Source organism: Salvelinus fontinalis, chromosome 2, assembly GCF_029448725.1.
Source record: "Salvelinus fontinalis isolate EN_2023a chromosome 2, ASM2944872v1, whole genome shotgun sequence".
NCBI classification, from domain to species: domain Eukaryota; kingdom Metazoa; phylum Chordata; class Actinopteri; order Salmoniformes; family Salmonidae; genus Salvelinus; species Salvelinus fontinalis.
The window spans coordinates 63,509,003-63,531,744 of NC_074666.1; the positions used below are offsets into that span (position 1 = coordinate 63,509,003).

At 44.1% G+C, this 22,742-nt stretch overlaps 2 protein-coding genes and 1 pseudogene across 3 annotated transcripts; all 3 read right to left on the reverse strand.

Annotated features, from left to right (window-relative positions):
* Positions 1-1,568: 1,568 nt before the first annotated feature.
* On the reverse strand, positions 1,569-4,060 carry tmem11 (transmembrane protein 11). The gene is made up of 2 exons (XM_055881942.1): positions 3,953-4,060; positions 1,569-2,554 (listed from the first exon to the last, which is right to left on the reverse strand). The coding sequence occupies exons 1-2, from the start codon at positions 3,997-3,999 to the stop codon at positions 2,038-2,040; spliced, it is 564 nt and encodes a 187-aa protein (XP_055737917.1). The 5' UTR covers positions 4,000-4,060; the 3' UTR covers positions 1,569-2,037.
* A 76-nt stretch (positions 4,061-4,136) lies between these two features.
* On the reverse strand, positions 4,137-8,533 carry natd1 (protein NATD1). 2 transcript variants are annotated; one of them, XM_055881968.1, is made up of 3 exons: positions 7,738-8,533; positions 6,876-6,994; positions 4,137-6,099 (listed from the first exon to the last, which is right to left on the reverse strand). In XM_055881968.1, exons 1-3 carry the CDS (start codon positions 7,859-7,861, stop codon positions 5,980-5,982), a joined length of 363 nt encoding a protein of 120 aa, XP_055737943.1. In that variant the 5' UTR covers positions 7,862-8,533; the 3' UTR covers positions 4,137-5,979. The 2 variants fall into 2 exon arrangements, with proteins under 2 accessions (XP_055737943.1, XP_055737953.1); XM_055881978.1 differs by having other exon boundaries at positions 7,765-8,019.
* A 4,065-nt stretch (positions 8,534-12,598) lies between these two features.
* LOC129867195 (O-acetyl-ADP-ribose deacetylase-like) lies at positions 12,599-14,117 on the reverse strand (annotated as a pseudogene).
* Positions 14,118-22,742: the final 8,625 nt, after the last annotated feature.

The following is a 22,742-nucleotide window of genomic DNA, read 5'->3' on the forward strand; positions in this document are numbered from 1 at the left end:
AAAAAAACATTGTACATTTTCTAAGTATGCACATTGTACAGTTTCTAAGTATGCACATTTGTGGCCTGCTGGAGGTCATTTTGCAGGGCGCTGGCAGTGCACCTCCTTGCACAAAGGCGGAGGTAGCGGTCCTGCTGCTGGGTTGTTGCCCTCCTATGGCCTCCTCCACGTCTCCTGATGTACTGGCCTGTCTCCTGGTAGCGCCTCCATGCTCTGGACACTACGCTGACAGACACAGCAAACCTTTTTGCCACAGCTCGCATTGATGTGCCATCCTGGACGAACTGCACTACCTGAGCCACTTGTGTGGGTTGTAGACGCCGTCTCATGCTACCACTAGAGTGAGAGCACCGCCAGCATTAAAAGTGACAAAAACATCAGCCAGGAAACATAGGAACTGAGAAGTGGTCTGTGATCACCACCTGCAGAATCACTCCTTTTTTGGGGGTGTCTTGCTAATTGCCTATAATTTCCACCTTTTGTCTATTCCATTTGCACAACAGCATGTGAAATTTATTGTCAATCAGTGTTGCTTCCTAAGTGGACAGTTTGATTTCACAGAAGTGTGATTGACTTGGAGTTACATTGTGTTGTTTAAGTGTTCCCTTTATTTTTTTGAGCAGTGTATAAACAAAAATGTAACTATGAATGATCATTTTCTTGTAACCTGACTAAGTCATGTGTACATGAGGTTGTCATATTCTATTTTACATAGCAAACAACCTGATTTAAAATTTAAAAAACACCACAAGAAGACTACTGGCAACATTTGGGACTTAGGAACATCTTCCGAATACATGCTGACTCCAATGCTTCCCACAGTTGGCTGGATGTCCTTTAGGTGGTGGATCATTCTTGATACACGTGGGAAACCCCACCAGCATTGCAGTTCTTGACACAAACAGGTGTGCCAGGATCCTACTACCATAACCCGTTCAAAGGCACTTAAATATTCTGTCTTGCCCATTCAGCAATCAATGGCTCACAATCCATGTCTCAATTGTCACAAGGCTTAAACAACATCCTTTAACCTGTCTCCTCCGCTTCATCTACACTGATTGAAGTGGATTTAACATATGACAACAATAAGGGATTATAGCTTTCACCTGGTTAGTCTGTCATGGAACGAGCAGGAGTTCTTAATATTTGGTACACTCAGTGTATTTTTCCCTTACATACACAACCCACTCCTACACTCAGAAAGTCCCCATTAAGTGTCTAACAATCCCACAAAGCGCTCCACCTGGACAGTCTTTTTGCCCATAACTGCATGTGTGTAAAGGATAAGACAGACCAACACAATGTTGGCGGTTCAACATGTAGAATAGTTGGGAAATGAACAGAAAGGAAATAGGACTTGCTGCGCATGGCCGATGTTCGTGTTGGTCTGTTTTGTCCTTAACTTTGACTGGTGAAGGATGACCAAACAAGTATGTTTAAAGGTCTTGACTTTGGAACAAAAACTGCGTAAACCTAGAAAGACAAATCTGAAAACAAAGGTAATGCTATTGCCTTTGTGATTCAAGACATGGTGTAACATTTGTTTAATGAAAAAGAAAATACAGAAAGAGGTTTGAAATATCCTAATGTTTAATGAAAGGGTGACATACTGATCAGCAAGAAAGGGGTACAGTAAAACTACAAGGAATAGACATGTTGGTAATACTTAAGCCTGTCCGTTTCAACTGCAACACAATTCAGTCTATTTATTTTTACTTAGCTACCCTTGTGCCCTAACTTAGTGTATTGAGAGGGGTACTGGGATGGGGAAGAGGCGCAAGGGTACCCATATGGATAAGTGCACTGGTGATGTCACTTACAAGTAAAGAAAATAAGGGAAAAATAATTCCTTCTAGTTTGAACTATATCCCTCTGATCCATCAAACAGCCCAAAAGTAAGCGCCCGCGCAGGTGGGGGGGGGGGGGTGGTTAGGGGCAAACCCTCGATTCAGCACATGGCTTCCACTTGGCGGATTCTTTCTTTTCCCGTTATTTTTTTTCTTTTCTTTTATTTTTTTAACCCTCTTCAGAGTATGCTCATACCACGTAGAGTTCGTAGATCTTCTTGGCGCAGTAGGCCAGGGCGGCCAGCGCTATCGTGTTGTGGAGTCTCTTTCTGTGGATGTCGTCCCTGCGCACCAGCACCACTGGCGTGGAGGAGGTGAGTGTGTGCAGGGGCAGCCGCGAGAGTTTTTGGCTGTCGTACTCCACCTGGTACTTGCAGCAGGGATCGAACTGCCAGGAGATTCCGTAGAGGGCGGAGCAGGCCACGCTGAGGGCACCAGCGGGCAGTGCCACGTAGCGCGAGTACTCAGGTGGCAGCGAGAGCGGCGTCAGGAGGCAGGCGGTGCCCGACAGGACGGCCGTCTTGTGCAGGCAGTTGCCCACAGCGATCCAGCGGGCCGTCTCGTCGCCAATGCGCGTGGGCTCGATCACAATGTACTTGTACTGGGCCTCCAGTGCCTGCTCCAGCTCGTACTCAAACTGGTCCTGCGCATTCTCCCCGTTGTAGATCTCGTGAACGATGTAGCAGTCCGTTGCCGCCATTACTCCCCTGTGTACAGAGAGATGAGATAATGAGGGAGAGAGAGGGGATTAGAAATAGTAAGTAGATGGAAAAGGAAGAGAATCACAATTTTAAATTCCCAATTATTTTCCAAGCTTCATAGCAATTGTGCAGCTTCGGGGCCTAAGGCAAGTGGTTGCACCAGTTTTTAATGATGATGTACAGATGAATACCACTTGTTATTTTTTTACATATAGTCCATGTCCTTGATATCAGATTAGTGCATAACACCTGTTTTTTCAGCCCACTGTATGGTAAAAACAAGACACTTTTGTGGAACTTTGACATGTGTTGCCTGTGCATGTTTGACATAAATAAGAGCTGTTGAAACAAAGGGAAAGTAGGGTATTTTCTCATGTTTAGAATTATCAGAGTTCACTGTCAAGTTGCCTGTTAGTAATAAGCTATGGTCGACAAGTCAGTTAAGAACAAATTCTTATTTACAATGATGGCCTACCCTGGCCAATTGTGCGCCGCCCTATGGGACTCTCAATCACGGCCGGATGTGATACAGCCTGGATACGAACCAGGGACTGTTGTGAAACCAGGGAACGTTAACGTAGCTATGGACAATATAAACAATATGCAGGAGAAAACCAAATGTAGCTATATCAAGTGGAAATAACTTACGTGTAAAACTCGAATCTCTCACTTTGTAAACATTATTCCACGCGTAAGAGCGCTAGCTAGCTCCCCAACAAGATTAACACGACATGCTAAATAAGGCTGCGTTCGTAAATTCACCCTGGCTGAACTCACTCTGAGTCAGACACTCCAGAGCGAATTTACGAACGCACCCGTCAAGTAGCTAACTGTTAGCTAGCTAACGTAAATAAAACTCTAGGTTAGCAAGCATGTTGATCATTCACAACTGTTTCAACAATTCCAGTAACATCTATATTAGCTACGTATAACATGGGAGCTGCTGCTGAATTGGACGCAGCTTTGCATAACGTCAGGTCATAACGTTCCATTTGTCAACTCCACCGCTATTTGGAAGCTAGCTGCTCTGAAAACTAGCTAGTACATAAATTACAAGCGGCGAGTAAAACGTTAGTTTTGTGTTATACGACCGATATGTTTGATATGTGCAAGTATATCTACTTTATAACGTTACGGCATGTTTTCACACTATTTTAGTTGGGATGGCTAACCTATCCAGAACTTGACTTTGAAGCTTTGATGAACAGGCTAGCGAAGTTAGCGACGATAGCAAACATGCTAATCAAAACATCACATGAGCAATTATGGAGGAAGGAATTCAGGAGTGACAGCTGCATTTAGCTTTTAAAGGCCATATGTTGGAATAGTGAGCGTATAGGTATCATAAATTAGACCTTGTACACAAAAATAGTCGTGATACGGCAATGATTGAGTCTAACTGACCTCTCCCTGTTGACTGGGACACCGCGCCTCCTTCCCAACGACGCCATCTTGGAGAACCAATACAAGACTGCTGTCGACGCAGTGCAAGCTAGGAGGTGTAGTGCATGTTATACTTGTAATACACTGCGAGGACGACTTAATGTACTTTGTCGTACTACATTTCCCATAATTAATTGAATGCATGTAGGACGTACCACTTTTTATTTTGTAAATGTAGAGGTCAGTTTAATTTACTACTAGTACATTTTGACGTAATCTGTAATCCAAAATGTGCTCAAAACAAATGCGGAAAATGCTGCCTACACAAATCATGTTTGTTTTGTAACAGTTGAGAAATGACCAATCACAAGCAAGGACAACACTATGGGACTCAAGAGTAGGACAAACCATTCTATAGCCAGGTTGCGCAGCAGGTAAATTGTTCCACTTGCTATTATGGGCTACACTAACGCTTCAATGCAACGGACTGTCACACTGAAGTGGGGGTGATATTTTCCTGCCCCAGGTTGCTATACTTACTCATATTGTGTCCTGTCCTATCCAAGTTTCTCTAGTGAGTTGATATCAACACTACACTGGGAAGTGTGTTGTAAACCTGTACCAAGCCAGTGCAAACCACGGTAACATGTGCAATCCATTAGCCTGCTCCCTGCCTCCCTCGCCAATAGATTAATTGCATACAGTGCACCTTTAAAATGTTATCACCTTGGTATTCTGCAGCTCAGAGGTGAAGTATACTAGGAAACTACTTTAAAATGTATAAGGCACTTCTAAATGATTGTAAATCAATGTTTCAATGGTTAGTCAAATAAGGTATTATTTAATTTAAAACAAGAGACATGGAAAATAATCAGACTGTCTGCAGACTTTATACCCATCTCTGTCAGACAGTAGGCATACAGAGCCATCCTCTGAAGACTGTGTCATCAGTTGTACTGCCTTTCTGACCAGTATGCATCCAGTCACCTAGCAACTAGTACATCTCACCTAGGTCAAAGCCAGAGAGAATCCCTACTGTAGTTTAAGATACTCAGCAAATAAAAAATACAACCTGTTACTTGATATTGGAATTTTGTTTTGTTTTCTTAAGCCATGCTTGTAAACTGTATAGAGAAACTGTCACAAGATTTAAACTGTAGTAGAACAGCCCTGAATTAGTGCTTTTACAGACAGTAGAAGATTACCCCCACTGTCAATGAAGGTTCTATGGCAATGTCTCATGTCAGAGAGCACAGCAGCGTTCTGTACAGTAACATTAAAGGTGAAGGGTAGGCCTACTGAAGAGTGGTTGTCCTGATGAACATGGGGGCAGCATAGCAGGAATAGAGGGAAGCGCCTCACTAGCCCATGACAGGATGACTGCATGTAGGGGATATAGCCCACAAGTTGATGGTCTAAAGTAAACCAGGTGTGGTCCACCCTCCTGGAGAGCTATTGGATGTGCACACTATTGTGCCAACCCTGCTCTAACACACCTGATTCAGGTAATCAAGGTCCTGATGAACAACTGTTTGTCTTGATGGTTTCGACGAGAGGACAAACATCCTGAATGATCAAGATTGCATTCCACTCCAGAAAGCTGTTCCTTTCCTCTTGCCGTTGTTCACTCCTCTTCAAAGTACCAGCCAAGACAAGATAGGTGAAAGCAATACGGCCAAAGCGTGATGAGACATTGCTTCTTACAGTACAAAAACAGGAATCCTGCATACAGTCTTGCCACTGTATATACAATAAGACAGCAAGACTCTACAACATTCCTTTTTTTTTTTTTTTTACACACAAACACACTGATGTCCATGCCCATTGGAGGACAGGCCACGAGTAATGTCAATGGCACTCGGACAGTTCCTCTACCACCCCTCTCCAACAGGGAGTCTTTATGTCCGTAGAGATAGGGATAGCTATAGTATGGTTTCCCTCTCCCTTACCAGCCCAAAAAACAGAGCACAAAGTCCTCCAAACTGAAAGCATGAGGCCATGCTTTCTACCTCAGTCTCTCTCCCTCTCCACTCCTCTCTGTCATGGGGTCACATGGGGTGGATGTGCTCCAGGTATTGAGGTTGGGGATTCTCTTTGACATATTTCTGGATGTACCAGCAGGTCAGGTGAGCCTTCAGATCCTCTTCCACCACAAAATCCATGGCCGCCTGCAATCAACAGAACATTTCCATTTAATTTAGGAGTTGTTTTGTAGCTTGAGTTTACAAAGTAATTGTCTTTGTCACTCTGGTTTTATTTTAATACATGCAGTAATCAGAGACTGCAGATGAAAGGTGAGACACTTGCTCTATTATATTTTATTTGATATAAAGATTTAAAAATAGTAACATTCCAGTCTACACAGATCTTCAAACAAACCATGTTTTAATTTCCTTCTTCCTCTTATCTCTACCATAACTGTTCCCTTGATATTACCCACCAGCGCTCTGAGCTGAGCTCATCTGGCAAAGCACTGCCTAGACTAAATAAACAGGACAATGCTTGGATTTCCTGAATTACAAGCAACATTCATATTGTCATGCAGCTGTTATAAAGAGAACTAGATGGGAAAGAGAGTCCAAACTGTCCATTGAAAGCAGTTTCAACTGCCAGTTTAGGAAACTATATTTACTATCTCTTACTGGGTTAAAGAGGTACAAAGACTTCTCTTCATACACAGTGAGCTGCACAGGTCCAGATTGCAAGAAGGTCCTCCTGCAGAATTGTTGTGATATAGCAAATGATGGGTAACATTATGAGTTGTTTCTGGACAAGGCCATGGGCTCAAATGCCTAACTACTAATACTGAGACCTATGGACTCCCATTGCTTATCTGAAAGGCACAGATTAATGTTAAAAAGATCTAGGGACATAATAGAAGTGAGGGTGTAGTGTCTTTTGGCATTGGGCCATGGTTCCATTCCATATTGTCAGACAGTCGAACCTTGGCCAGGTGCTTGGCAATGCCTCTCCCTCTGTAGGCGTCTGGAACCTCCGTATGTTGCAGGTCCACAGTCTTCTTCCCGACATACTCGTACAAGAGGACCGCACGGTCATGAGAGCCTGGAAACAAAGAGAAAGGGGTTTAAATGTAACCTAGTTTATAGTTTAAATGTAACCTTTATTTAACTAGGCAAGTCAGTTAAGAACAAATTCTTATTCACAATGACGCCCTACCAGGGAACAGTGGGTTCATAACTGCCTTGTTCAGGGGAAGAACGACAGCTTGGGGATTCGATCCAGCAACCTTTTGGTTACTGGCCCAACGCACTAGGCTACCTGCCGCTCCGAATTTAAAAGGGTGCAATTATATGCTAAATAACTAGAGCTACACCCTGGGCGACGATTAAAACACAGTATGATTCTCCATCAGACCTCAATTAAAGATCTATCAAAGATGGGGATGCGGGCAGATAAATGAGGAATTGGGTTTTTAGAGAAAGTCAAGCAGATTCTCTCAAATAAGTATTTTTTTGAGCGAATGTGCATGCGCAAACTAACTGAGAAGAACAACATGTTAGTTGCGTGACAGCAAGAGCATTCAATTCAACCGCTCAATGCCAGGAAGTTAACAATTATCCCAGTTGGCTAACGCTACAAATCCTTGGCTATGCCAGTTGAGTTCTAGCTAGTAGCTTTTTGTCCGTTTGTTTACAACAACGACCATTAGGAAAAAGTACGTTCCTTATCTAAATTACAGTTCGACTGCAATGAGGTAAGACTCTTTTGCGCTATGAAAAAGTTGGTTAGCTAACTAGCTTAACCACACTCTTTGGTAAATAGTTGATAAAAGGGAAACCACGTACGATTTCGCGTAGCTAACGTTACATTACCATTTAGTCGTATGGTAAACTGTCGCTTCTTTTTATCGTGTTCTACTGTTATCGGAGTGTTGATTTCGGGGACATTCATCTGTGTAGCCTGGGCCATGGTCTTTCGTCGTCCTTTCGCCAAAACGTATTTGATTGAGGTGAAATGGATCTCAAAGCGATTAAATCATAGCAACCTCAAACTCAGAAGAATCAATATCCAGCAAAACACTCCATCCTCCTCCTAGGAAGTCTACTGTAGATCACATGGTCGGAGCGGACCAATGATTGCTGCGATTCTTGATTTGAGAATGGCCGTGTTCCAGACCGCCTACATTGTAGTTGAGTTGCGCATTATCAGTTTATCTTGTCATCAATTATCAATTAATGTATCACATATTCATGGGGTTCATTCGATCAAGGTTAAACACTTGGCTTACTTCAACATTTGCAGAGATCTGACAAACACACACATGAGAAGTGCTTACCAAGAAAAACTTCAGTAAGGACTAATTCGAGGCTGAAAGGAAATGGAGCAGATATGAAACAGACAATCATAATATGTCATAAATATCAAATTCCCTTTTTGTTTCAAAACCAACTTTATAAGAGTTTTTATAAATAGGTTATATTTGACTCAAAATTCCATGATGTACAGTAAGGCATTGTTGGCAGAATAGATGGATGCAGTTCAATGCATTACTTGCTAGGCCCAAAATATTGCTATCAGGTTGTAAATCGCAGCTCGTACATTGTTTGCTGCCACCACCCATTCGGGATGCAGTGTTTCAGTTTCAATGAATAAATATTTTGAACAAAAACGGACAACTCTAACTAAGGCTGGGAGTATCAGTACAATCAAAAAAGCAAGGGCAATGATCACAAGTCAGTCATAATGTGGCTAATAGGCTAGCATACGTGTCAAACACAAGGCCCGCCGTCCGAATTAGACACACATAAGTGAGTATAAATGAGTCAACAGTTGAGTCTTCTACTTTATGAAATTACAGCCTGATGCACTTGTATAGTTAATTCAACTTCAACTGCGCTGCTTTCGTGTGTCCTGTTTACAGCGCTGCAGTGGAGGGAAAGTGTACAGACACATGCCACAGTCCTAGCTAGGCTACTAAAATGTTGCAGCCTGCCATCGGTTTTTAAAGCTCGACAATGAATAACAAAAAACAAAACCTGCAACAAAACACCATTCAAAAGAGAAACATGTAGGCATGTTACAGCAACATTTGAGCAGTAGCCTAGGTTGGCTACTCAACTACAATACATTTTGAGTGCACCATACAGCAACGATGCATTCAACCGCACCAATGATCCATGCAGTGCAAAAAAATGAAAAACATGTTTTAAGTTGAAATGTTACAACAACCTATAGCTACTTTTTAGTTATTTGGAGTTATTAAATAGTTTTTAATTTGGGTCACAGCATATCATGCACATCTGCAAGCATAGCAGCAAATGCTGGGCAAATATTTTTTTAGCTATTTCGTTTTAATATGTTAAATTGCTATATACAGCATCCTACATACAAGTGGACATTATAAAGGGTCATATTTTTTCTAATAAAACAATGGCCAGTGGGTCGCAGTTGCACTCCCTGCTGGGAGGAATGGATGAGTGACCGACTTTTCCCCCTCATATAGTTTTTTTGTTGGGTGACAGTTAGAGATGCTGCAGGTGTTATTTGGTTAGCTAGCAAGAAATGTGAATCGCAGTTAACATATCTTTTAGTTGTCAATCAAATGTGTTTATAATTCTAACCTAAAGGAGAGACTGTATTCTTCAAAACAACTTTATTATAAGATTTGCAAAAATGAAGCAATCAACCGTCACTAAGAATAGTCAGAGTTCAAAAGCTCAATGAACAGAGCTAACTTTCGCCTTTTATAGAAAGTACATATTTTTATCTGACAATTAGCAGATGTGCAGAAACAGGCCCTGGGAACAGAGTTGTAAAAAGTAATTTAGCTCATCTGTGTAGACCAAGAAAGCTGATATCGCCACCACTCTCTGTTCCTCCCTGCACTTCCCACTGAGCTAAATTCCTGCCGATCGAAAACACAGGACTGTGGTCGCGCCCAAGCAGGTCATAAATCCTAACGCTCAGATTTATGACTAAGTCTTACAAGACAAGCCTGTGTACAATTATACAGTATAGAATTGTCAAGACTTTCCCTCTCGGGTGAGGATCATAGGCACCAGATCAGCCCCCCCCCCCCTCCCACCAGAGTTTAGAAATGTAAGTTAAAAATCCCTTTGTTACCACAGAGACTTTGCAGTACTGTGACATAAAAACGTTGGACATTTCTAACGTATATAATGTGGTAAATGGTTCGTGGGGCTCAAAACAATAATCATGTCAAATAAGTTGTTGTTGTGCGATATCATTAAGGATGGTATAACCAAATAACGGTAACTCTACAAATGTAGACGTTCCAGTTATCAGATTTACATCGAAATGTTGTGGAACTGATCTGATTAAATATGAAACTATTTGTGAGAAAATTAAATGTGACCGTAGCCTTCTAAATGAGAGAATTGTCTTTCATGTAAAGTTTTACCCAGTCAGTAACCACGCACACGTGAGCACAGACATTATGACAAAAGGAGGGAATGCTCTTTTTCCCCAAGTGTTTAAAATGACTCGCTGAAGAATTTACATTAGACCAAATAGGCAGACGGTAAGCCGGACGTCACGAATCGTTAGACAATAGAGATCAGAAAAACGTGGAGCGGTGGCTGCACGTTGAAATGGTAGGAATTTAAATCTCTAGAGACCAGACAGCATGAAGCGTTGGCTACACGGCTGAGAAATGATTTAAAACTAAAGACCAGTATGATGCAAATATTTCAGAATTTAAAAAATTGGTGGATCAAATCCAGTTTTCCTGCATTATATTAATAGAATAGACAATCACTGAAGAAAATAAAGATCAATATGTTTATTTTAAAACAATAGTATTTAATGAGACAATTATTTCAGATTATCGACCCAACCACGTAAGGGTTCTAGCTACATAAATTATGATGAATGCTTTTTGCAGGTGATCAGATATTTAGGTAGGGCCTGGTGACCATTGAAAATGACAAAGGTGGCTAGACCTTCTTCAACGCTGTCATACAGGGTGAGAGGGTCTCTGCCAAAGGGAGGTGGCACAATAAGATCTGGAGAGACAGCCGTTGAATTCCCAGTCAGCACCTTTGCCTCAATGAAGTACATGTACTCTCTTCATCAGCGAAGCTCTTCAGCCACAACTTCTCTGCTCCAGACACACTGCTACTGAAGTAGATGCCCTTTCCAAGCTTTTGTTCTATAGATGAAAGTAACATTTTATTACAGCATGTAAGAGAAAATGGACTCCATTACAATACAAAACCCTTTTGTAACGGTTGTGTTATGTATCTTTTACACACCAGGGATAGGCATGTGCTTTGACTCAAAAGGCCTAATTGAAAGTTTAAAACCTGCATATTATGATTTCTGAAGTAATTATTACTTGACAACTATCTTGGAGCTATTCTTTAGTGTCTACAGATGGGTGAATACATATAATTCATAGAATGAATGTCATTAGAACTAATAGAATGTTATTCAATGTATTTTTCTGGCTTCTGCCTTACCATCAGGTGGTGCGAACTCCTTCTGGAAACCCACTCTGCTGAGCAGGTCACAGAATTATGCTGGCAGGTGCTGGTATATCCGCTGAGGAGAGGTAGACACCTGCAACTTCTTAAGGTTATCAAAGATTATATATTTTAATGTTAAATCTGTTGTTTCTTGTGTTGACACTCACCCTGACAATTAGAAACCCAGAAAAATGGAATTGTATTTCTCTATGTTCCAAACTGTTGTTGTTTACAGGCTTCTTTGGGGAACTGGTGGGATATTTCAGGCCCATTAAATTCTCCAGTTCTTTTGCAAAACCCTATTGGACTTTGCAGCACATGGCTTCCACCTCTAACACAACAGCTCATACAACTCTAGAAGCCCCCTGGATGGTGATGCTGGCACAGCCATCTTTTAAGGTCTCCTTGATGGAAACCTTCCACTTGGTCTGAAAGGACAGCAACTCATCAAACTCTGTCTGGCCAAAGCACTGGATGAAATTGTTGTGAATGGTGAAGCTATCAGAGGACATTATAAAAGTGAGCCAAAATGTGGCCTTCCTCAACGTGTCACAGTGGGCACTGCTGAGCTCGATATGCGGTGTTGCGCCTCCCCTTGGAGACTCATACTGATCAGTTGCATGGCCAAATCCTTGCAGACGAGACATGAAAGCATAAGTCTGTTAAAAATCTAAAATGCTGCATGAGCTGGTTTACTAACTGTAGATAAAAAAAAATACTGTATGTTGTATCAATATAATGTTGTATCACATGAAAGAACATTGTACCATACTGTATGTTGTATAATGTGTTGTATCAACCACTTAGCCTACTTCTTTTGACTGGGAGCTCACCATGAGAGGGGGCACTGTTGGAGGAGCTAGGATATTTCATTGCGTCTTGGTGAGATTTTAGTTGATCTTCAAAAGCCTGTGGAAAAGAGCATAATCATGAATTGTAGCATAATGTTAGTCTCAAAGTGTGACGACATGATTGCAAAGAGCAGAACTTTTGTAGTTTGTTACATCACCTGAAATGTATCATTGTCAGATGGATAAACGACAACATAGATATCCATCCTCATCTCTTGGAGGTTCTGGGCAGCCGCCACCACAGCACCGGCAATGATCTTGGCAACCTCCTGTTTATGGAATCCTAGCTGCCCTGTACCAATAGCAGGGAGAGACTGACCTTCGTCCACTTGTCGCTGCCATTCTTAAACATCCTAACACCACATTGTAGAGGATCTGGAAAACACAAAACGGGAGAGAGCAGTTCAGTAGTTATCTGACAAAAAAAATGAAATATGCCTACATATAAACTTTATCATACCTTATCAGCTGAATATTCATTTCTTTCTGCACACACATTGTGGTACACAGAGGAACAGTTTAGTTTACATCCTTTCGTTTCAATAATATCTCCATTTAAAACATGTGAATAATGTGCTTTTACTATTTCCTTTTGCATTTCGCTGCCTGCCTTCTGTGATATAGCTTTTGAGATTTCCCCGACGGCTAACTTGAGATCTTGTTGTGTTGTATTCACAATGACGTCGACCTGTATAGTGAAAGAATGAGTAAATTAGTAATAGTGCCCTCTCTTCACAGCAGTTGACACATTTAATAATTTTATGAATAAACATTACTGTATAGAATTCTTAGAAGTTAAATATTTTGTGTCGTCATACATTTATTTCAGGAGAGGACATAATTTCGAATGTCTTTCCTTCTCTTCTTCAATGTGCCCCTTTTTAATGTTCAGACTTACATTCCCAAACTGAACCGTGGGTGTTAAGGGTTTGGTGGAGCCTTTCCCATAGTTTGTAACATCTTGTCTGTATGGAGCCTGTCTCTGAGCCACCGCTGCTTGACTGTGTGAACCCGAGAACCACAGAATCTGACTGTATGCTCTCTCCATCTCCCTGACTGTTAGTTCATCGTGATTGACCAGGCGAACCTCTAAAGGAGCTCCGGCGTAATATTGATCATGGTACATTTTCAGGGTTTGAACAATGACATCTGCACAGATAGGCAAGGGAAAGTTGAACAGGCCAGAACTTATGGCCGGAATGGCGACAGACTGCAGCTTCTCTTGCTCTACCATCTTTAGAACGCTTTTAACAGTCTTTGAGAGTTCTGGCATGGCATCAGCAACTTGATATTGCATTGGTTTGTATGGAAGGCATGGACCCAAAGCATGAATGATCTTCTTGCATGGTAAGCGTCCAGGTCTGACAACAATGGCATTTCCCGTTAACAACTTTCCGTAAAGCTTTCTGTACTCCCCCATGACTGAGGTTCACATTGGCTGCGTTGACCACAGCATCAACTTTATGAGTGGTGAGGTCATCTTTTCATACCGATACTTTGAGGCCCTTTGACAGCTGGGTAGAAAACCTTTCCTCACCTGGCTTCTTGAATTTCCCTGCACCGATACCCACATCATGGAGCACGGCAGTGCATCCAAACTTGCTATGCAGAACATTAGTCAGAGCTGGTCCACATTGGCTCAGGATGCTCACCAACTCCTCCTCCAGAAGGATATTCTCTATCTTGGCCAGGACTCACACAGCGCAGGGAATCCAATGTTGATCTGAGGAATAAGGAGAACTTTTGAGTGTAAGATAATGTTACATGACGTAACAATACTCTCGCGCTAGCTTGCAACTCAACGTCTTATAGGAACGAGCTCACCGGCCAAGCACACGCACTGTCGTGGTTGCAAGGTCTGATCCAGTGTTGCCAACTTAGCGACATTGTTGCTATATTTAGCGAGTACTTAGACCCCTTTAGCGACACATATTTAAAAAATCGACTAGCGACAAATCTAGTGTCTTTTTCTGGTGTTATTGGAGACTTTTGGAGACTCTGACGTGAAAGCACGTATCGTTCTTACTCTTCTCAATGAGCAGCGGGTGCTGCCGTGGGCCCCGTCCCAAAGCACTCACAGGCGGCCCAGTCCTCGCGCAGCAGTCCCTCCCAGCTGCAGTCAGAGCAGGAGATGTTCACCCCTCCACGTCCAGACTGCAAATGAATCGCGCATGCGGGAAGCCGGCGCTGGCTGATCCCACCCTGGCTAACATTCAGGGCGGGATATAAATGTAAAATGTTCTTTGTCTAAAATAAATCACTGCACAAAAATAAATCACTGCTTTTGACTCACACAGCCTCAGGCACTTACTCACCTTGTCCACTGTGTGTGTGCCTCTCTGTGACATAAGCTAAACATCTAGCTGGCTTGCTCATCATGTCTCAGTCTAAACTGTACACTCAAAAATACAGAAAGGAGTGGGAATCAAACCCTGAATTCAAAGGCTGGTTGAAGCCGTTTATTGGAGATGATACATGGGCATACTGCCGGTATTGTAAGGCTGATTTCTACGCCAAACTTAGCGATGTAAAAAAACACATGACAACTCAAAAACATCCTCAAAAGGCAAAGCCTATAACAGTTCCACCCAAAACAAGCTGAAAAATTGACTCTGTAAAAAAGGCTGAGACCAGTCACCATGGCATTAGCTATCGCTGAACACTGTTCCATGATGGCATGTGATCACATTGGAGAAGCATGTAGAGCTGCTTTCTCAGACTCCACTGGTGCTACCCACTTCAAAATGCACAGGACAAAGTGCACAGAAATGATTAATGGTTTTCTAGCACCATACTTTCTGAAAAAGATGGTCGCAGATGTGGGTGACCAGAGTTTCAGCTTCCTCCTCGATGAGTCCACAGATGTAAGTGTTTCTAAGTACCTGGGGGTTGTGATAAGGTACTTTAGTGACACCAAGCAGACAATTGTATCAACATTTCTGGGGCTTGTTGAGTTGGAGGGAGGAGATGCCAAATCTATATTGCGTGCTGTTGTGGCTTTCCTCGAGAAGTGTTGTCTTAAAAAGAGAAAATTCTGGAGATAGGGACTGACAATGCCTCTGTTATGACGGGGATTAACAATGGGGTCCATAAAGTGCTGAAGGAGGAGTATGGCCTCAAATATCTGGTTCTTATTCGCTGTGTGTGCCACTCTCATGCTTCCAATGACACCATCCCCCGTAGTATGGAGTACTTGGTACGAGAAACATATAACTGGTTTTCAGTGTCTCTAAAGCGCAGGGAGGCCTATAAGGCCATATATGAGACCATCAACTGTGGGGAGAAACCTTTACAGATAACCAAGGTGCGCCATGTGCCACACGCTGGCTCTCCATTGAACCTGCGGTTTCACGCATTTTGGACCAGTGGGAGGAGCTTAGGTTGCATTTCGCAATCACCAAGTCCAGTGAACACTGCTACATGGCTGAGGTTTTATACTCCATGTACAGTGATCCTCAAAACATTGTATCACGAGCGTGCTCGTGCGGCAGAGTCGATACCCGCGCTTATAAACCCAGGGTCGTTACAATATTTTATCAATTACATTTACTTTTGATAGATGTCAGGTTTGCAGATCTAGCTGTTTTCGCTGGAACAACATTGTGACCTTGATACTAGGTTATAATCAAAACTGAAAGTAAACTGACATGACTTACCTGGTTAAACAAAGTTACAGTAGTCAATAATATCGCTCACAAGTTCACAATAATATTACATTTGGATCAGATCCTTGTACCGCTCGTTCAATCGATAGCTGAATTTAAACAACTAAAAATGATAATAATTTCGACTGCATTAATAGTTTTTTCTTATGTCGTCCACAAGATTGAATTCATGAACTGAGACCGTGTGGGGGTTTATATACGTCATTGGCTGCAACAGGATATGTTTGATAGCTGTTTTCAAAGTAACAGCTGTGTGACTATCTGACCATCGCTACAGCGAGCTAGCTTTCGCCAGGTTCTTTATAAATAAGGGCCACCAACAAGTAACGTTAGTTAGCTGCCTTCGATGCTTGGTGGCTTTACTGACAGACAAGACAGGAAGCTTATATTAAAAGCCACCAAGCATCGAACCAAAGCTAACGTTAGCTAGTTATCATACCAATCCAAACAGGTGTGTGTGTGTTGTGCCTACAGTACTGTACAAGGATCGTTCAAGACTATCTAGCCCCAGTGTCACGTTCCTGACCTATTTATGTTAGTTTTTGTGTGTTAGTTGGTCAGGACGTGAGGTTGGGTGGGCATTCTATGTTATCTGTTTCTATGTTGGTTTTGGTTTGCCTGGTATGGCTCTTGATTAGAGGCAGGTGGTTTGCGTTTGCCTCTGATTAAGAGTCATATTTAGGTAGGGCATTCTCACTGTTTGTTTGTGGGTGATTGTCTCCTATGTCTGTATGTATGTTCGTACCACATGGGACTGTAGCGTTTGTTTGTTTCGTTTCGTTTCGATGTCGTCCGTTTCCTGTACGTAAGTTTATGTTTAGTTATGTAAGTTTATGTTCAGGTTTCGTTCAACGTCGTTTTCTTGTTTTGTAGTTTGAAAGTGTTTTGTTTCGTTTCGTGTTGCCATCATCGTTGTTAAATAAAGATGGCTTATTTCCTAAAGCCTGCGTTTTGGTCTGAGGATCCTTCTCTCCTCACCTCATCCGAGGATGAGGAGAGCGTCATCCGTTACAGAATCACCCACCAAGCTAAGACCAAGCGGCAAAGGGAAACTAAACGGAGTAAAGGACAGGAGAGAAACAAGGATTTCTGGACTTGGGAGGAAATATTGGACGGGAGAGGTCCATGGGCACAGCAGGGAGAATATCGCCGTCCCAAAGCTGAGCTGGAGGCACGGAGGAGAGCAGAGGCTACCGGGGAGAGGAACCGGAGCTATGAGGGAACGCGTCTGGCACGGAAGCCGAAAAAGCCCGTAAGTAATTCCCAAAAATTTCTTGGGGGGGGGGCTAGGAGATAGTGGGCCAAGGGCAGGTAGGAGACCTGCGCCCACTTCCCAGGCTTACCGTGGAGAGCGGGAGTACGGGCAGGCGCCGTGTTACGCAGTAGAGCGCACGGTGTCTCCTGTACGAGTGCATAGCCCAGTGCGGGTTATTCCACCTCCCCGCACTGGGAGGGCTAGATTGGGTATTGAGCCAGGTGTCATGAGGCCGGCTCAACGCGTCTGGTCTCCAGTGCGTCTCCTCGGGCCGGCATACATGGCACCGGCCTTACGCATGGTTTCTCCGGTTCGCCTACATAGGCCGGTGCGGGTTATTCCACCTCCCCGCACTGGTCGGGCAACCGGGAGCATTCAACCAGGTAAGGTCGGGCAGGCTCAATGCTCAAGAGAGCCAGTACGCCTCCACGGTCCGGTATTTCCGGCACCACCTCCCCGCCCCAGCCTAGTACCTACAGTGTATACACTACGCACTAGGCTACCAGTGCGTATCCTGAGCCCTGTTCCTCCTCCACGCACTCTCCCTGTAGTGCGTGTATCTAGGCCGGTGCCTCCAGTTCCGGCCCCACGCACTAAGCTACCAGTGCGTCTCCAGAGCCCTGTACACACTGTATATTCTCCCCCTACTAATCCTGATGTGCTTGTCCTCAGCCCGGCGTCACCAGTGCCGGTACCACGCATCAGGGATAGAGTAGGCTTTGAGAATACAGTGTGCCCTGTCCCTGCTCCCCGCACTAGTAGGAAGGTGCTTGTCATTAGCACGGTGCCTCCAGTTCTGGCACCACGCACCAGGTCTACAGTGCGCCATATCCGGCCAGAGCCATCCGTCTCCCCAGCGCCATCTGAGCCATCCGTCTCCCCAGCGCCATCTGAGCCATCCGTCTCCCCAGCGCCATCTGAGCCATCCGTCTCCCCAGCGCCATCTGAGCCATCCGTCTCCCCAGCGCCGTCTGAGCCATCCGTCTGCCAGGAGCCTGCAAAGCCGCCCGTCTGCCATGAGCCTGCAAAGCCGCCCGTCTGCCATGAGCCTACAGAGCCGTCAGCCAGACAGGAGCCGCTAGAGCCATCAGCCAGACAGGAGCCGCTAGAGCCGTCAGCCAGACAGGATCTGCCAGAGCCGCCAACCAGACAGGATCTGCCAGAGCCGCCAACCAGACAGGATCTGCCAGAGCCGCCAACCAGACAGGATCTGCCAGAGCCGCCAACCAGACAGGATCTGCCAGAGCCGCCAACCAGACAGGATCTGCCAGAGCCGCCAGCGAGCCATGAGCAGCCAGAGCCGTCAGAGCGCCATGAGCAGCCAGAGCCTCCAGAGCGCCATGAGCAGCCAGAGCCGTCAGAGCGCCATGAGCAGCCAGAGCCGTCAGAGCGCCATGAGCGTCGAGAGCCGTCAGCCTGCCATGAGCGTCGAGAGCCGTCAGCCTGCCATGAGCGTCGAGAGACGTCAGCCTGCCATGAGCGTCGAGAGCCGTCAGCCTGCCATGAGCGTCGAGAGCCGTCAACCAGCCATGAGCATCGAGATTCGTCAGTCAGCCATGAGCTGTCCTTCAGCCTGAAAAGGCTGGATACCCAGAACTGCCCATCAGTCCAGAGCTGTCTCTCTGTCCGGAGCTGCCTTTCAGTCCGGAGTTGCCCCTCTATCCTAATCTCCCTCTCTATCTTCATCTATCTCTATACTCTTATCTATCCCTCTTTCTTGATTTATCTCTCTGTCCCGGTGTTGTCCCTATTAGATATGTTGTTAAGGGAATTTTGTGGGGGTCAAAAGAGGGTGGACATTCTTGGAGGGAGGAAGTTAGGATGGATTATGGTGGGGTGGGAACCGCGCCCCGAGCCTGAACCACCACCGTGGTTAGATGCCCACCCAGACCCTCCCCTAGACTTTGTGCTGGTGCGTCCGGAGTTCGCACCTTGTGGGGGGGGTACTGTCACGTTCCTGACCTATTTATGTTAGTTTTTGTGTGTTAGTTGGTCAGGACGTGAGGTTGGGTGGGCATTCTATGTTATCTGTTTCTATGTTGGTTTTGGTTTGCCTGGTATGGCTCTTGATTAGAGGCAGGTGGTTTGCGTTTGCCTCTGATTAAGAGTCATATTTAGGTAGGGCATTCTCACTGTTTGTTTGTGGGTGATTGTCTCCTATGTCTGTATGTATGTTCGTACCACATGGGACTGTAGCGTTTGTTTGTTTCGTTTCGTTTCGATGTCGTCCGTTTCCTGTACGTAAGTTTATGTTTAGTTATGTAAGTTTATGTTCAGGTTTCGTTCAACGTCGTTTTCTTGTTTTGTAGTTTGAAAGTGTTTTGTTTCGTTTCGTGTTGCCATCATCGTTGTTAAATAAAGATGGCTTATTTCCTAAAGCCTGCGTTTTGGTCTGAGGATCCTTCTCTCCTCACCTCATCCGAGGATGAGGAGAGCGTCATCCGTTACACCCAGCTAACACAGCTTGACATACCAACTTTTGACCATCAGGTGAGTACAGTATGAATTAATTATCAACAATTATCTATATGGTGTCGGTAGCTAGCTATAGGTCAAGGGTGTCAAACTCCTTCCATGGAGTGCCTGTTCCATGTATCATGAGCTGAAATAAAATATCCCAGAAATGTTCCATATGCACAACAAGCTAATTTATCTAAAATGTTGTGCACAAATTTGTTTACATCCCTCTTAGTCAGCATTTCTCCTTCGCCAAGATAATTCATCCACCTGACAGGTGTGGTTTATCAAGAAGCTGATTAAACAGCATGGTCATTACACAGGTGCACCTTGTGCTAAGGACAATAAAAGGCCACTCTAAAATGTGCAGTTTTGTTACACAACACAATGCCACAGATGTTTCAAGTTTTGAGGGAGCATGCAATTGGCATGCTGAATGCAGGAATGTCTACCAGAGCTGTTGCCAGAAAATGTAATGTTAATTCCTCTACCATAAGCCGCCTCCAATGTTGTTTTAGAGAATTTGGCAGTATGTTCAACTGGCCACACATCCGCAGACCATGTGTAACCACGCCAGCCCAGGACCTCCACATCCGGACTTCTTCACCTGCGGTATTGTCTCAGACCAGCCACCTGAACAGCTGATGAAACTGTGGGTTTGCATAACTGAAGAATTTCTGCACAAACTGTCAGTAACTGTCTCAGAGAAGCTCATCTATGTGCTCGTCGTCCTCACCAGGGTCTTGACCTGACTGCAGTTCGGCGACCTGACTTCAGTGAGCAACTGCTCTCCTTCGATGGCCACTGACATGCTGGAGAAGTGTGCCCTTCACAGATGAATCCCGGTTTCAACTGTACCGGGCAGATGGCAGAGTGTGTGTATGGCGTTGTGTGGGCGAGTGGTTTGCTGATGCCAACGTTGTGAACAGAGTGCCCATGGTGGCGGTAGGGATATGGTATGGGCAGGCATAAGCTACGGACAACGAACACAATTGCATTTTATCGATGGCAATTTGAATGCACAGAGATACCGTGACGAGATCCTGAGGCCCATTGGCGTGCCATTCATTCGCCGCCATCACCTCATGTGCATGATAATGTACACAGTTCCTGGAAGCTGAAAATGTCCCAGTTCTTCCATGGCCTGCATACTCACCAGCCATGTCATCCATTGAGCATGTTTGGGATGCTCTGGATCGACGTGTACGACAGCGTGTTCCAGTTCCCGCCAATATCCAGCAACTTTGCACAGCCATCGAAGAGGAGTGGGACAACAGGCCACAATCAACAGCCTGATCAACTCAATGCGAAGGTGATGTGCTGCATGAGGTAAATGGTGGTCTCACCAGATACTGAATGGTTTTCTGATCCTCGTCCTTACTTTTTTCTGTGACCAACAGATGCATACCTGTATTCCCAGTCATGTGGAATCCATAGATTAGGGCCTAATGAATTTATTTCAATTGACTGATTTCCTTGTATGAACTGTAACTCAGTAAAATCTTTTAAATTGTTGCATATTGCGTTTTTTAATCTTTGTTCAGTGTACAATACATTTTGAGGGAGCCGTACAGCAATGCTGCATTCAACCGCACAGGTGATCCATGCAGTGCAGAAAAATGAAAAACACGTTTTAAGTTTAAATGTTACAACAACCTATAGCTACGTTTTTGTTATTTGGAGTTAGTAATAGGGTTGCAAAGGGTCGTAAAATTTCCAGAATTTTCCAGAAATTTTTCCATCAGAAGTTAAGCCCTGGAATTTGGGGAATTCTGCTTAAATTCATCAGAAAAGTTAGCTTATAACAGTTATAACACAACTTTTTTTGTGGGATACACAAGGCAATTCTAGGTCTTGTGGCATATTTTGGTTAAACTATCCCCAATTCAATGGAATTGCAACCAGGTTAGTTTTTGCTACAAAGTGGGTTTTAGCTTGCTTGAGCCTGCTAACTGAGGAGTGTTAAGTCACCTGTTTCCATACATGTTTCATTTTAAAACATTTACCTTACAAAGGAGTTGTTTAATCTAACTGCTTAACTATTTATCTGTACATGGAATTGTATTTGTTTTTTTTGCTCATTTATTTCTAATCTTTACAGGAAAATGCCACGGGCACTATCTGATGTGTGGAGACATTTCACTGTAGCTAATGTGGAAGGAAAAGCTGTGCACATGTGCAAATACTGTGCCAAATCATATGTGAAGAATGCAACAAAGATGCAGATTCATCTGGCCAAGTGCATATAGTTCCCCCAGCACCCACAACAAGCAACCTCTGACAAAAGTCCCTCTACTTCTATTCAAGGTGAAAATGATGAATCAGACACCTTATCGATAGCAACAGCTCGTGGTTCTCCAGCAATCAGAAGTTTTTTGGACTCAATGGAGGAACGTAGTCAGAGAAATACTGATGAATGTCTTGCTCGAGCTGTGTATGCAACTGGTTCACCTCTGATGCTCACAGGCAATGTGTATTGGAAGAGATTTCTGAATGTTCTTTGCCCAGCATACACCCCTTCAACCAGACATGCTTTATCTACTCATTTGCTGGATGCAGAGTTCAACAGAGTTCAAGTGAAGGTCAAGCAAATTACAGAGAAAGCAGACTGTACTGCAATCATCTCTGATGGGTGGTCGAATGTTCGTGGGCAAGGAATAATTAACTGCATCATCTCCACCCCTCAACCAGTATTCTACAAGAGCACAGACACAAGGGTCAACAGACACACCGGTCTCTACATTGCAGATGAGCTGAAGGCAGTCATCAATGACCTTGGACCACAGAAGGTATTTGCACTGGTGACAGACAGTGCTGCGAAAAGGAAGGATGCTTGGTCTAAAGTGGAGGAGTCTTACCCTCACATCACACCCATTGTCTGTGCTGCTCATGCATTGAATCTGCTCCTCAAGGACATCATGGCACTGAAAACAATGGATACACTCTACAAGAGAGCCAAGCGTTAGGTATGTGAAGGGTCATCAAGTTATAACTGCAATCTATCTCACCAAGCAAAGTGAGAAGAATAACAGCACCACATTGAAGCTGCCCAGCAACAACCGTTGGGGTGGTGTTGTCATCATGTTTGACATTCTCCTGGAGGGGAAGGAGTCTCTGTGATACGGCCATTTCTTG